General features: G+C 39.9%; 1 protein-coding gene across 2 annotated transcripts; it reads right to left on the reverse strand.

Moving 5' to 3' along the window:
• Nucleotides 1–3,218: 3,218 nt before the first annotated feature.
• LOC129812873 (visual system homeobox 2-like) lies at nt 3,219–15,292 on the reverse strand. Of its 2 annotated transcripts, none has more exons than XM_055864821.1 (5): nt 9,428–15,292; nt 8,937–9,021; nt 7,787–7,910; nt 5,159–5,339; nt 3,219–4,745 (listed from the first exon to the last, which is right to left on the reverse strand). In XM_055864821.1, exons 1-5 carry the CDS (start codon nt 9,840–9,842, stop codon nt 4,432–4,434), a joined length of 1,119 nt encoding a protein of 372 aa, XP_055720796.1. In that variant the 5' UTR covers nt 9,843–15,292; the 3' UTR covers nt 3,219–4,431. The 2 variants fall into 2 exon arrangements, with proteins under 2 accessions (XP_055720796.1, XP_055720795.1); XM_055864820.1 differs by having other exon boundaries at nt 3,219–4,808.
• Nucleotides 15,293–15,319: the final 27 nt, after the last annotated feature.

The following is a 15,319-nucleotide window of genomic DNA, read 5'->3' on the forward strand; positions in this document are numbered from 1 at the left end:
AACTGTAAAGATGACTCACTCAACAACAAAGCTGTTCACATAAAGTTTCTGACAGACAAATATCCTCTCAAATAGCTAATGGTAAATCTCAGCTCCACAGCAGATGTTCAAACAAAGTGATGAAACTTTTATCCATTCACTTTTTTGCCTAGTTTTAAAATGCAGGATGCCAACTTCATTTTGTTTATCCCTCTGAGTGTTTTCATTTAGATCCAGCAAACAGAGTGGATATTAAGATTCCAAATATTCCAAAGGTTTAGATGTGTATAAAATACCGTTTGTTGGATGTGATCTGAAGTTTCTGGCATTTCTAATAAACTGAACCACTGAATCAAGAGTGGCAAATATGAATGAAAAGGATGTTTCCTAAAACATAATTTTGTTAACACAATCCAGGCATTATCACACCAGATGTCATTGAATTGATTACACTGATTACACTGATAAATTGAAGTAAATTAGGGTTGAATTTACAGTGTAAATGTAATGACAGTGTCACTATATACGGTACACTGTATTTTCCCTCTCCTGTGACATGATAACTGCGTTTAGGCATCCAATTCTGATATTTTTCAACTAGTTGGTCTTGACCAATCAGATCAGCTATTTTGTTAATAATTGGGGGGAACCAATCTGAATTGGACTGCCTGTGTAAATGCACCCAAATACAATTCTAATCTGGGAAGCATCCAGTGTGCAAACATCATGATGCCTAGTGACAGCCTACTCATCTCCCTGTTGCTCAATGGAAATGTTCTATATTTGCTATGAATGGCTTGGAATGGTTAATTTCATAAAAGAAGTACAAAAAGATCAGCCCAAGAGATACAAAAAGGCTTGAATTATTCAAACCTCTGGTTTAGAATAGTATACAGTAATATATCATTTAATAGATCATTCAGAGTGAATCTGATTCAACATGCAATCTGATGGATTCTGTCTTGCATCCAAATCTATTCTAAATTGAAATCATGTTGACCTAATATGAACCAATGAATGTAGGACAGTTCAGTTCATTTCAGCTAGCAGTATGTGCATACTTAAAAAAGCTGGGATGGATAAGTGATCTAAACATCTAAAATAATGTGATAAAACAGCATTAATGGAGACAGATACGGTTCTGGCTAAGTAACAGAGCAGGCGCCTTTAATACAGGCTGAGCGCACCTCATCTGAGTGGCTCTCACTGGCTCCCCTCTCTATGACCCTTATGCACTGGCCCCATACTTTAATCTGAGAGATTGAAGCCTCTCTACTGCAACGGATTGTAGGCAGCAGAACAAAATACTGCACTTGGCTTCCCTGGGAACAGGCAGAGCATGCAGGTATAGGACCAGCTAGCCACCTTCTAATCAGCATGACCAACGGAGCATCTTGCACAGGGAATGACAAGGACAAAACGGCAAATGGTACAAACAGGCTCCGAGACAGATTCTACCCCCAAGCCATTAGACTGCTAAATAGCCATAAGACTGCTAAATAGCTAATTGAATGGTTACCCAAACTATTTGCATTGACCCTATCTTGCACTGAGTCTATGCACACTCACACTTACTATATATACACCATATGTATACACTCTCACACACTACACTGACACTCACACAAACCCACACACATTCACATACACTACATATGCACACACATACGTCACGCACACACACGCATGTAGGCATGCATGCACACGCACACACACACATCATAAGCTGCTCCTACTCTGTTCTTTATTTTACTCTTTCTTATTATTTATCCTGATGCCTCGTCACTTTACCCTGCCTTTATGTACATATCTACCTCACATTCTGTACCTCGTACCCCTACACAGTGACATGGTACTCCCAGCTAGCACATTTGGTTCCTTGGAAGTTGTGGGAATGTAGGTTTTTGGTTTCCCATTGGTTCTGGGAATAAAGCCATATGTTTTCTGACCGATAAAATATAACGTTTTTAAACGTTCTGAGAAAGGAAGTGAACATTTTGCCTGTTATGGTAATGTTAATTTTTAGTTGAAGGCAGGTCCTGAGAACGTTTTACTATAATTACCTGAAAGTTTTCCTGGGAGGTTTTATCAACAGAAATTAAAGGTTATTTTTAGTTTTTTAATAACTTCCTTAAAACTTTCACTGAATGTTTCAATAACACTGCTAGCTTAGGTTAGCTCCAAGCACAGATAGGACACATGGAAATTCATTTGCTTAGGCATTAATCATGCAAACATTGCAGCACAGCATCAGTGAGATTCAAACCTATGATCTTCTGTTCTATATCTATTGAATTACTCCACTGCGCCACCTGGATGGACCTAGTAAACTATGTATTTTTTACTCATGTAAAACTGTTAATTTTGGTCTATTCAAACGGACCTCATTTCAAAGGCAATTGTTTTTCTGAAGTACTGAAAATCCCACGAAAGAATGCTATTTTTTTAACGTTCTCTGAACGTACTGAGAACAAATAGAACTATGAGAAAAAAAACGATAGGAATTGTTATGCTTAAAAGATGCACTATGCAGAAATCGCTCTGCCATTTCCTGGTTGCTAAAATTCTAATAGTTCGGCCTCCCGGTGGCAAAGTGGTCTAGGTCACTGCATCGCAGTGCTAGCTGTGCCACCAGAGACTCTGGGTTCGCGCCCAGGGTCTGTCGCAGCCCGCCGCGACCGGGAGGGTTTGGCCGGTAGGGATATCCTTGTCTCATTGTGCACCAGCGACTCCTGTGGCGGGCCGGGTGCAGTGCACGCTAACCAAGGTTGCCAGGTGCATGGTGTTTCCTCCGACACATTGGTGCGGCTGGCTTCCGGGTTGGATGCGCGCTGTGTTAAGAAGCAGTGTGGCTTGGTTGGGTTGTGTTTCGGGGGACGCATGGCTTTTGACCTTTGTCTCTCCTGAGCCCGTACGGGAGTTGTAGCGATGAGACAAGAGTAACTACTAACAATTGGATACCACGAAAAAGGGGGTAAAAATATATTTAAAAAATTGAATTTTTCGCATAATTTCAGTTTATGTGACAAAACAAGCATATATAGTGTTGAGAATCATTGTACCATCTAAACTGCTGTGATATATCTTACATTCCCAATGTCAAACCAGTTGGAAAACGTTCCTAGAACATTACCATTAATGTACTAAATGGAACCATGTTTGAAATTTTAGGAAACTTTATTTTAAAGTAATGAAATACCAAGGAAATAACATTATGTAATAACAAATGTCTGGTTCTTTGAGCATATGGTTCTGTATATAACTTAATCTTTGTGTATTTTATTCCTCTTTTGTTACACATTTTTATTCATTTTTTTGCATTAAGTCTGCATCTTTAGGAAGGGCTCGTAAAAGCATTTCACGGCAAAGTTTGCACCCATTGTATGCGGCGCGTGTAACAAATAAAACTTGATTTGAACTCTGGTAGTTTTTAGAGCGTCCATTGTCTGGTACAGCAGTCCAGGACTTACTGCTACTTACTGAAGACAGAAACAGCATAAGTATGCCCAGGTAGTGGACAGAAGAGAAGACAAATATAGTGAAGAATATACTGTAGATAATTATTGAGCTACAGCTTCTCTCTTGCAGGTCCACCTGGCCACTTGGCTTTGTGTTTAGGTAAAACACTAAATAAAGCAACAGCAGACCTCATCAACAAAAAAATATATACTCTGTATTGCATATTATTCAGAATATGAAACAAAAACGCAATCATTTAAAGACCACATAAAAGTATGTTTTAACAGTGCCTTTGTGAGCTATCTTTATCTTTATTATATACAGCATAATAACAAGGTAAGATAACTTTTTAATTGTTGTGTTCCTCTTAAGAGAATAACGTTTTCCCTTTCATACATCATCATCCCAAAGAAAAATCTTGAATATGAGTCTTCAGGGAGCGACTATACAAGAAACACAGTCAGCATCAATATTATGGATGCTGTGAATTCAATATACAGTATACTTTCAAAGATTGGCTACCTATATATCAACAAATGTCCTAATTGGCTCATTCTAACAAACACAAGTATGCACTTTGCATACTGAATGAGTAGTTTAAGAATATTCAGTGAGAGACATTTGTAAAGTGGGTATCTTCTAGTTATAGGGGTTGTCAGCAATATACATATGTATGTAATGTTAACCCCCATATTAAACAAGTTTTAACAATATATAAGCAACAATATATGTATGAATGTCGGGGAGTAAGAAAGACAGAAAGTGCATTGGTGTTTTTCTTAGTCAATAGGAGACAAATTCAGTTATCTTATCTCTCCAATAGGAAGACCAGTTTAAATAAGGTCATTTTAAAACAGCATAATAGAGATCTAGGATGAGTTCAACATGTAAAAACCTCAGGGAACACTGAATAATACTGATAGATCTAGTTGAGTCCATACAGATGTTTAGAGAACAGTCAAGAGAACCGCAAAGTCTTTACAAAGTGAGGGTCTATGGACTCTTGGGCTCTTCCATTGGACTCAAAGGGCCACTAGATTTTTCCTCTGCTGCCTGTCTCTCCACTTTGCTCTCTGGTCTCTCACATGTAACAGTCCCGAGCACCTTTGCACTGTGCTCCTGTGCTTTTGCCCTGAGTGCTGCGATGCTGTTCTCCCTCAGTTCCTCTTTGGAGATGGGTGACTTGCCCTCCGGCCTCTTCTCCTCCACGTCACATTCTTCACCTCTCTGAATGGCTGGCTGCTGGGGAATGTCGAACTTCCCTGTTGGCTGGACGACCGTGGTCTCCATGGACTTTTTGTGCATCCCTGTAAAGAATTGGGGGTATTCGGATTTAGAAAAGCGTCTGCTGATTGGAAAGCCATCTTCAACTGAAAATATTAAACAAAGAAATAGTTCTGATTTAGCTATAGGAATATGATCTTCAAATTGAGGATGCATAATAAATGTAGACTGATAGTCAATACTTGCTGTATAGTTTTTTCCCCCACTGGGCAAGAAGTAGGCCTACCAAATATAAATTATGATATCTTGATCATTTCAGAGCCATTTGATGAAAGGATGAAATCAAGAATAAAGTATTTGCCCACTGCCCTGAATGATGAAGAACACACCCCACAATCACAAGTTGAAAAGTAGAATGTGGAGAATATATGAGAGCAAGAATTAATTCAAAGCATGGAGGTTGAAACCTGCTGTAGATGAAACATTAGTCTCATACCAAGCAGCCATGGGGCACAGGAGTCCATGATGCCATCCTTGGCAGACTTGAGGATGGAATCCGGGAGGGGGATGGAGTGACGGACCATGGCTCCATACAGCCCATACTCTGCCATCACACTGCTGCGACCCCAGCACTTCTCCCTCTTCCTCCATTTGGCCCTGCGGTTCTGAAACCAGACCTGTAACCCAGGAGGAGTCATTAAGTACCGCCTACTGAATCCAGCAATATTCAGACACACTGACACTAGCAGCATCAATGAGTCTTCTAACTGACAGACACCACCACCTTAAAAGGCTTTATCACTACCATCACATTGCTCCACAGTTGTCCAACTCTTGAAAAATTGTTTGTATAACTTTTGTTGTTTTATTGGTTGTATATCGTTGTATTTTACATTTGTGTGACTGTCCTTGTCTATCAGTGTATCAGTGTTTGTTACCTGTTTTGTGTTTTTTTTTGTGGACGCCAGCTGCTGCTTTTGGAAACGCTAATGATGTTCCAAATAAAGACCCAATGGCCCTTCATGCCAATTCTGTTTTATAATTTGTGAAAACAACATAACTAAATCTGGTTTCATTTCAGTCACTCTAGTGTTGTGTTGTTTTGAGATCTCTGTAAGACCCCTAATGTGGCTATCTCCACCCAGTCTGGGGTAGTGTGGATGGATGTTCAGTGAAACATCAACTTGCCCAATGCCAAATGTGGAACTCCATGACCACTGGTTGGGGCCCCATGCTATCTGTCAGCTCAGTGAGAGGCCAAATGGATTTCATAGCACAACCCAAAAGCTGTTAAACAGCCTACTTGGCCACATCTGATGGCTGTGTGTAAAGTTCAAAAAACAAAAGAGGAGGGGCAAGCACTGATATGTCTCCACCGTGGAGGGGAACCAGACATTAAATTGAAAATTAACAAAACCATTTCAAACCTTTTTCCGTTAATTCTAATGATAGCCCTTATTTCATACAATATACTTTTTTATGAGAAATTGCTTCTCTGGCCCTCAAAGGAAGCTGAGGGGGAAGCTGCGAGCAGAAGCGGCCCCTAGGGCACGCCAAGACTGATTGAAAACTAAGTTAATTTCAAGCTCAATCGATGGTGGACAGGCGGGCAAATATCACGGGAAATTAAACGAGCGGGACTCCGGGGAGCGGCACTATTGACCCGTGCTAATAAATTCAATGTAGTTATATCATTTGAACTCCCCGCGTCTCGAGCCAGCTTCCCCCCGGAACAAGGCATGCTCATCTGATTCAACTAATTAGACTGTATGAGAAAATTGGATGTTAATTTTATTTAGGATTGGAATACAGTTTTTTTTTTATTATTTATTCGCGGCGAAGAGCCATAATGAGAACGAAATTAAACGCCGCTCGGCCAGATGGATGGTCCAGGTCACACCGCAATCTCCTTCTGCCTTGATAGCTTGATTAGGTCGTTAGTGCTCTTGTCCGAGAACAAATTGTTTCACATCCAACTACACCTAATGAGAGATTATCTGGCGAGGATACAAATAGAGGTGTCTTTGTTCAGACAGGTAGATAGGCATTATTGGTCAATTTATGTGGGCTCACTTGCCTCCTCCGTAAAACATTAAGGAGCTAACTATTTCGTCAAGTGTAAGCCTATATCACTCTACTTTTCATTTTCCACGCCATTCATTGGTTATTAGATGCCTGCTTTATAACCTAGGCCCAGGCTATTTAAATTTCAAGGCTAAAGCAACAAAGGTAGACCTGCCTATAGTTCTACACTGCATAAACCTATTCAGGTACCAATGTCCTCTATTCTGTCCGGGGACGCAAAAACCACCTGATACCATAGACCTTCTTTATGAATGACTTAAATTGTTTGTAAGAGACCTTATCTAAATTATTATAATAGATATCAAAAGCAGATTATGGTCCCAATGTACAGTGGAAGATGTCAATGGTGGTTTAAAGGGCTACTTCGGGATTATTGCAATGAATGTTGGCCCTTTATCTACTTGCCCAGAGTCAGATGAACTCGTGGATACCATTTTGATGTCTCGCCATCCAATATGAAGGAAGTTAGAGGTAGTTTCGCAAGCCATTGCTAACTAGCGTTAGCGCAATGACTGGAAGTATTTGGTACCCACTAGCATTCGCTAACGCTAGTTATAAATTGTCATTGCACTAACGCTACTTACCTTCAAACTACATGCAGAGACATAAAAATGGTATCCACGAGCTCATCTGACTCAGGGGAAGTAGATAAAGGGCTTAATTGATAAAATCCTGAAGTAGTGCTTGCTCCAATATAAATGCAGAAAAGGTGTTAAAAAACCTAATGTGTCACTGATAATCACATCTCATTGGAGAAATACATTTTACAATTAGCACAGGTTCTCCTGTAGGAAGTATTTTGGAGAGTAACATAATAAGTACATTTGAGTTTCTTGCAAGGGACAATGAGAATTAGATAAAAAAACTATATTTGACATGATATTCCAATCAAATAAAAAATATTATTAACATGAAGAATGCTGTTTTGAGACATTTAAATGCCATTTAGGGGAGGAAGAACTGCAGTTAGAAAATACATTTCCTCCGACATGATACAATAACAACAGTGCCAACAATAGGCTATAACCTGTAGTCATACCTGTATTCTGTCCTCAGGAAGCTCTGTTTTCATAGCCAGCATCTCCCGTGCATACACATCAGGGTAGTGGGCTTCGTTAAAGGCCTTCTCCAACTCCTCGAGCTGGTAAGATGTGAATATGGTTCTGTAGAAATGTGAAATATGTGTACATTGTGGACATTGAAACATGTTCGAAAGGCGAATAATAGGCAAGCTCGGTTGGCTATTATTTATTTCAAACAGATCAGATGTACAAATGCACACCTTCATTTGTACGGTGGCAATGCATTCCATTACATCTTATCTATCCAAGGTGTCTGTCTGTATGCATTTCATCTTAGGTACATTAAAAACAATGGTGCATTTTAGAAATAGACCTACAGTAGACTAACTCACATGGCCTCCAAAAGTAGCTGCTAGATTTTATTATTTATTCTCTTATTATTTGTTTACAATTTTAAAAAATGGCCTATTCAGTAGCCTATTTGAGGCAGTGGATGTATCCCAGAAACCAATGTGTAGGACTATAAACATGCAGCCTTTACATGCATTCAGTGAGTAGGCTACAAGAAATAAGTGGATTAATTATGTCCATATGGTGTATTAGGCCTACACTCGATGGTTAAAATAGGCCAATGCTTTCACACCCCAAAACAAATATACATCAAAATGAATGACAAAAATATATGAAAAAAGACGGACATGTTAGAGTAGGCTAGCCTGTAAATTCACACTTGAAATAAAATACGAGGCGTAAATAGGATGTATTTGCTATGAAACATGTCAAACATTTGAAACCAAGGGCTATTGGGAAATAAGGCAATGAGTTGCCTAATTGCGTTTAATTAACTTGAATTTCAAACATATAGGCCTAGACCCTATTCGATTTAATTCCATTGTTTGTTAGGTATATAAGGTTATTGATAGCCTAATGGCCATTGACAACCTGTAAACCATCTTAGTAAATAGCACAGGCTACAATTTCAAATTATATCCTAGTCTAATCTTGTTGTTGAATTAAGACAGTTGAAAATGCCTAGACAATGTAATACTAAAAAGGAGTGTTGTTAGGCCACACCAAAAATTATGAAACACGCGAGCTTCAGAAATTGAACAAGTTGTTAGCATTGTGATAAAACAATAATATCATGTGTTGGAATGCACCGCTTACCGGTGCCGTCTTTTCTTCCTTTTCTTGCTCTGGCTTAATGAGGTCTTTGAGAGTTTTCGTTCGTTTGACGAAAAATCTTCTGAGTCTGTGAATATTAGAAAACGTGACAACGTGAATGACTCGTTTGAGACATTATATAATTTCCAATGTGTTATCACAATTGTTAGTGATGACATTGAGTGCAATTTCTCCAACACAAATGTTATCGTTGTATTTTGTTACTGTTATATTTTTTTTAACTATTTTTTATTTATTTAACCTTTATTTAACTAGGCAAGTCAGTTAAGAACAAATTCTTATTTACAATGACGGCCAACTTACTGACATAAGTAGCCTATTGCTATTATTTTATATTATTATTAGCCAATGGTTATCCGTTGTCCCTTATAGTTCAGCCTAATAGTAATATTACAATTATTATTCTAATAAATACAAGTATATATGTTAAGTCCTTATTATTTCAGGCTAATGACAACGACTGAAATTCCTACCCGAACTGGCGGACTGGCTGTGGTCCAGAGGTCCCACAGTTCTATTGTGGGGCTGCAAGTGAACGTTCTGCGCGTCCTGCAGGACCTCCAAAAACGCTGGTTGGCTGTAGAACGACGGAATCCCTCCAGGCCCGATTAATCCCATCCCAACTCCGATACCAGCCGTACCAAGCATTGACCTGGCGGCAAGCAGGTGCGCCCCAGATGGCAGAGACTGCAGGGTGCTCCTCGGGACTGCCGAAGAGTCTTTATTCAGCCCTAAAATCTCCTGGATCCCGAATCCCGTGCATCTGGGAGGGTGCGTGGCGCTGTTCTTTGATTGTTGGTGCAGGCTGTTACCTCCGTTAGCACCGAGAGAGGACGTTTTGGATATATTCAACGTTTCAGATAGCACAACTCCTTGTTTACCTGTCATGGTCTCTTCGATACTATTCCCTATTTTTAGAGGCTCACAGGTCGGTCCCCAGTGCACGATCCACTATGTATCACTCCAGACTCTTGAAAATGGTTCTTTTATCAAACAGGTCCATCCCAACAAGAGTCAGAGCCCAGCAGCCAATCAACTACTAGGGATTTTTCGGGATTCCTGCGCATCAAGCATTACGCGCCTTTGGAAATGGTTTATTCGCTAAGAACTGATATATTAAGGCTATGGGCACATAACCCAGAGTGTGAGGATAACCCAAAACGCCTGCGGATAAAGAGGATGAAACAGGTGGACGGAGTTAAAGCCATGCTATTCATCCAATTTATTTTTTAAAAAATTGCATCAATGCAGCCACAGGCCTTTTGAAATATTTTTCGTTTGTAGGCTAGCGTGTGCATTCGTTTATACTGTATATTGAATATAAAAATGATTCTGGTATTTAAACGTGATCTTGATATTTTAATGCCATGCATAATTAAAACTATATGACGCGGGTTGAATGAATCCGGGCCTGGATTTAGTTACCGTAAAAATTGTTTAGTTTCATAAAAATAAAACGCATGTTTCATTCCATCTTTTATTTTAACCTTAATTTAACTAGGCAGGTCAGTTAAGAATACATTCTTATTTACAATGACGGCCTAGGACCAGTGGGTTAACTGCCTTGTTCAGGGGCAGAACGACAGATTCTTTCCTTGTCAGCTCGGGGATTCGATCTAGCAACCTTTCGGTTACCCAATGCTCTAACCACTAGGCTAACTGCCGCCTCTTCTAGTGGATATTTCCATCTTCTATGATCGCTATGTCCATCCCTTGCCTCACACATGAACGGATAATTGATCCGAGGCAAGGAAACCACCACACGGAAATCAAAGCCTCTCCATAACGACAGCTGGACGTGAAAACACATCTCTGCCTCGCTACAGACTGATCTCACAGCAGCATTCAAGACAGACTAATGGAGATGGACATTTCGTAAAATAAATGGTAAAATAAATGGAACATTAGGAAAGAATCTGGGCTACCAACGTGTAGGCCTATTAGAAGCTATTTACTAAACAACGTTCTCAAGTTTATTAATGCGAACAAAAACAACATTAGGCCTAGCCTATATCACTTTTAATCGTTTAGAAAAGGATAGTTATTGATGCATGGGGTCATTTGGGGAGCATGCCAAGCTCGTTCATAAAGTGCATTTACATTAATAAAGATGATTACCATTATCAAACATTGCACCATTTTATCGGATGTTTAATGTGTTACATAATTTTCTTTAGGCCCTATTTGTCTTGCTAATGGATTTTATCCAATCCACATTTTAATCCCCGTTGCACTCCTAAACAATTTAACTCTGTGTGGAGGCTTTGCAGCTTATCTTTCTATATGCACAAGTCGCTTAGTTTAGATAGTCAGTTTATGTTTCATATTTTAATGGAGAGAACATATAGCCTATTGTATTTTAATGTAAAAATGATCTATTTCGACAATTTTTCCCTATAATTCTTATTGAATTTGCCTATTTGAAAAACATTGATTTGGTATAAATTAAATTAAAATTTTTCTTATAATTTAAAATGTTCATCAATGAATTAGATATAGCCACCCTTTTATCCTTCCAATATACTTCTTCATCCTAAATATAAGGAATCTTTTCCGCTAAATAAATCGGACACTTAGGCCTACATTTGGTGCAATTTACAAAGTAGCCTATACCTGGTTAGTTTTGAATATAATGAATAAATAATTAAATCGTTTTCGACACGTTTAATCACATTCTATTGGGCAGTTGTAGAGTACCAGAATAATGATTTCAAATGTAAACGACAATTTGGAAAATATTTACATATGGCAGCCTTCTTTTGTCAATACTGCGTGGACACAAATACATGCCCGTGTGATAAGCATATTTACGATTTGGCCTACTTGTGAACAGCTCCATGGGTCAAGTAATTAATATAACCATTTTACGCATAGAGACTGGATGAGTTTTGAGATGTGTGTGGCACAATTTGGACATCTGCACAGATAATTACACCCATATCATTTATGGAAATGGACAGAAACTATTTGAGGGGGACAAAGCAAACTCAGATCGTATCTAAGTACCATGTGGTAATAGATGAATACATGTCCTGGTTTAAAGGGGACGGGCAGAGAGTTAGGCGGGCCAGAGGAAGGAAGCAACGTTTGCGCGTGGCAAAAACAGTTGTAAAAATCAAAAGTCACGTGACTGACAAGGTTTCAGCCAATGAAACACAATGGACAATTAGTATGTCTACTTAGTTATTCCACAACATGCGGATTCTATGGGAACTTGTTGTTGTGGATGTGAAATTTACGTATGATGTCCAGCCATGACTATTGACAGAGAGATAATCCCGTTGATGCCTGGTGTGGGTTATCAGATTTATAAACAAGACATTACAGACTGTATCTGTTTTATGTCATGCTAATAACGGCATATCCATGGCTACATTGAGGTTCATATAAGATATTAGCCTATATAGGACTACATCTTACACATTTGAAGAAAACACCCTTTCGATGTAGATAAATAGGCCTAGCAATTAGGTTATTGCAATTTGTGCGCCAGAATGCATACTTCTGGTGAAATGGAAATTCTGGCATCCTGTTTTGTAGTTGAGTTAATCTACAGACCATTTAGATTTCGTTCATATCTGATCTAGTCGATAGGGTGAGAGACACAGAGGTTAAAACAAAATAAATATTGTAAACTATAGCCCAGACCTAAAACGAATCTGTTCAGCAAAATCATATTTTACATCAAACAGTAAAAATTGAGCCACAGATTAAGAGGGAGAAAAATATTACCGCCACAATTACTCGATGACCAGTTGAAACTAATTAGGAGGCTATTAAGTCAAAATTTCATTACGGGTAATGAAGAAATCAATGTTATCGGAATATGCTAATGACACATCAGCCAGTCGAGATAAACCCATCTATTCACATGGAACCGTGAGTCAGGATGACCTGTCAATTACACCGCGGGTTCCTGCCCTCACTCCACCACCACTTCTGTTGCAATCTATCAAGGCTTTGTTGTTTATTGTTGCTGGAGACCCTCTCTCTCTCACTAGGCTTTTAATAACCCATCTCCATATCAAAATGACTCCACCCTGATTTACATACAGATGAGCGAACGGTCTAATAGTGTTCTAGATTAAAGGCAGTTTTAGTTCACTCATTCGTGTATATTGGGTTTCCCATCAAAGACCACAACATCCAAAGGCTGCAGATTAAATGGCAAACAAACAGCTGTTGCAAAAATGTGTTTATCTGTTGTTTCCCCCTGTTTCCTCTGTTTCCATCTTGCAGTGGGAGAGTTGTCATGTTGTGTAAACCAGATTGCCCTCAAACAATGGTATGAGAAACACTTCTATAGTTCAAGATCCCAACTCAAGTGGATGGCCTGAAGATGATATAAGGCTGAAAAGTGGAATACATAAACAAATGTGTGCTTTAGCTTTAAAACACATTACATTTCCATTCCAAACATGATTATCTAGTGTGTTCGACAAACTGATGTCCTGTGGTAAAAAAAAGAAGTATTGACCTTTATAGGCTAGAGGTCAAAGCAGAGGGTGTTTAACTGCATCACTTCCCATTTCACCAGGCATCTAAATGTTGCAAATTAAAACCTCCCCCTTTGAATAAATACCAGTTGAGTCTTCAGTCTGCAGTCGTTTTGATTGGAAAGGCTTGAAGTCTATTTGTAATAATGAATAAGTAAATAACTTTCAATCCACAAGAAGGTCACTAGATAATGGGCTATGTGATGGGCTGTATCATGCATTAGCCCAACCCCTGTAGATTGCTTGAGCTTGATATTTCATACTATGCAATCAAAATGAAGGATCACCGACGCTCCCACAGCACACATCTGCAGTCGCGCTATACTGTACAGATATGAATGAAAGCAGCGTTTTTCTACTCCAAGACTGCCAGCAGGTAAATCCAACACATTTTGTGATTCAGCCTGTTATAGTGCTGAATCAAGCCCGGGCCCCTAACTCTATAGCTGTGTTGAAACAGTGAGCTAGTACTGATGACAGCACACATCTTGTGCCGAGTCAGGGGAAAACTAAAACACTGCAAGAGGGTCTTCTTTTTTTCTTTCCCCAAAGCGCTGCCGAGGGCTTGATGACCCTCTGATGCAAAGTGAGTTTGCTAGTTCCAGTTCTCATGGCTCCTCTACAATGGCGTGTTTGGGAGCTGCCTGCCGGGATTGCTTAACTAGGCGAGGAGTTGATTAATTTGCACTAATTGACAGCTAATTAAAGGCCTGAGGGAACATCGAATTGACGTTTGTCGGGGCAGCGAGGCTCGGTGAGGTCAGGGCGATGTATTGTTGACGGATGGAGGAGTTTGTTCTCTCTGAATAGACGACCCCTCCATGGGGAATGACCCGTTTCTCAAGGAGCATCCAATGGACCGGAAGCCTCGCATGAGATGCAGCCACCAGTGATTGCACCATATTGTGAACGCCAGGTCACTTACTGTGTCAACACTCAGTAGACTGATCAATGTACATCAGTCAATATCAACAAGTGTTAACCAGCCAACACAGCAATAGGCCATGTCAACCAGTCAGCTCTACAGTATCTGAGCTACATACTCACTTTTCACCCTTATAATGATTTAAAACTTGTGTTACAAGGTACAGTAGTGGTTAAATTTGACAGAAAATAAACACTGTACACTAGACTAGAGCAGATCAATTAAACAGACTACAGGAGACTATAATAAACCCTGATGCAGTGGGTGTAAAATAAGTAGCTTGCCCTCCTTCGCCAGTTTACATTCCTTCCCATCAGGCCATGCTGTACTTCCACTCCCCCCACCCAACCCAACCTGTCACAGGAATCTCCAGCACACACAGGAAAACACACACGCTGTCTGGGAACGGGGAAATTATATAAATAATCAGTATTTTGCAAGAGGTGAAGCTGGGTACGTGCGAGAGGCAGGGGGTGCGCCTCCGTCCGTGTGACTCGGAAAGACAATTAGGGGCTTATTAGCGGCCTGTGGAGATGTGTAACTTGCGGAGAGTGAGCGCTCCCCAGCGCGGCCAGAGCCCCTGCGACATCTCCAGCCGGGAACAGTCTGAGGCATTGTCTCACCTAATTATGTTGGACGGACTTCTTTTTGTTTCCCATTCAGCATGCCTGTCTGATTTCCTTTTTGCCTGGCCGCTAGCTCTGACGTCGCTGGAAGTGTGCTAATTAGAAAAGAAATGGTCCTAGTAATTATGTCAACTCTCATTAAAAGGGATGACAATGAGAAATATTATTTTTACGCAACGTTTTGTGTAGGGCCTCTACTTCCATTCCTCATTAAATGGAAAAATGCCCTTGTAGCGGGGAAGCACTCTCATGTCAGAGCTCCTTACATGTTCAACGCCAGAGAGGTGCTCTAACAGAAAGCGTCTATGGAGTGGCACA

The sequence above is a fragment of the Salvelinus fontinalis genome, chromosome 16 (genome assembly GCF_029448725.1).
Source record: "Salvelinus fontinalis isolate EN_2023a chromosome 16, ASM2944872v1, whole genome shotgun sequence".
NCBI classification, from domain to species: domain Eukaryota; kingdom Metazoa; phylum Chordata; class Actinopteri; order Salmoniformes; family Salmonidae; genus Salvelinus; species Salvelinus fontinalis.

Excerpts from the sequence above, each read along its gene's own strand:
- LOC129812873 (XM_055864820.1), bottom strand. The coding sequence starts at position 9,842 with ATGACAGGTAAACAAGGAGTTGTGCTATCTGAAACGTTGAATATATCC. Across the intron at positions 9,022-9,427 it reads CAGCCAGTCCGCCAGTTCGG|ACTCAGAAGATTTTTCGTCA; the intron begins GTAGGAATTTCA and ends TAATATTCACAG. Across the intron at positions 4,809-5,158 it reads CTGTGCCCCATGGCTGCTTG|TTGAAGATGGCTTTCCAATC; the intron begins GTATGAGACTAA and ends TAATATTTTCAG.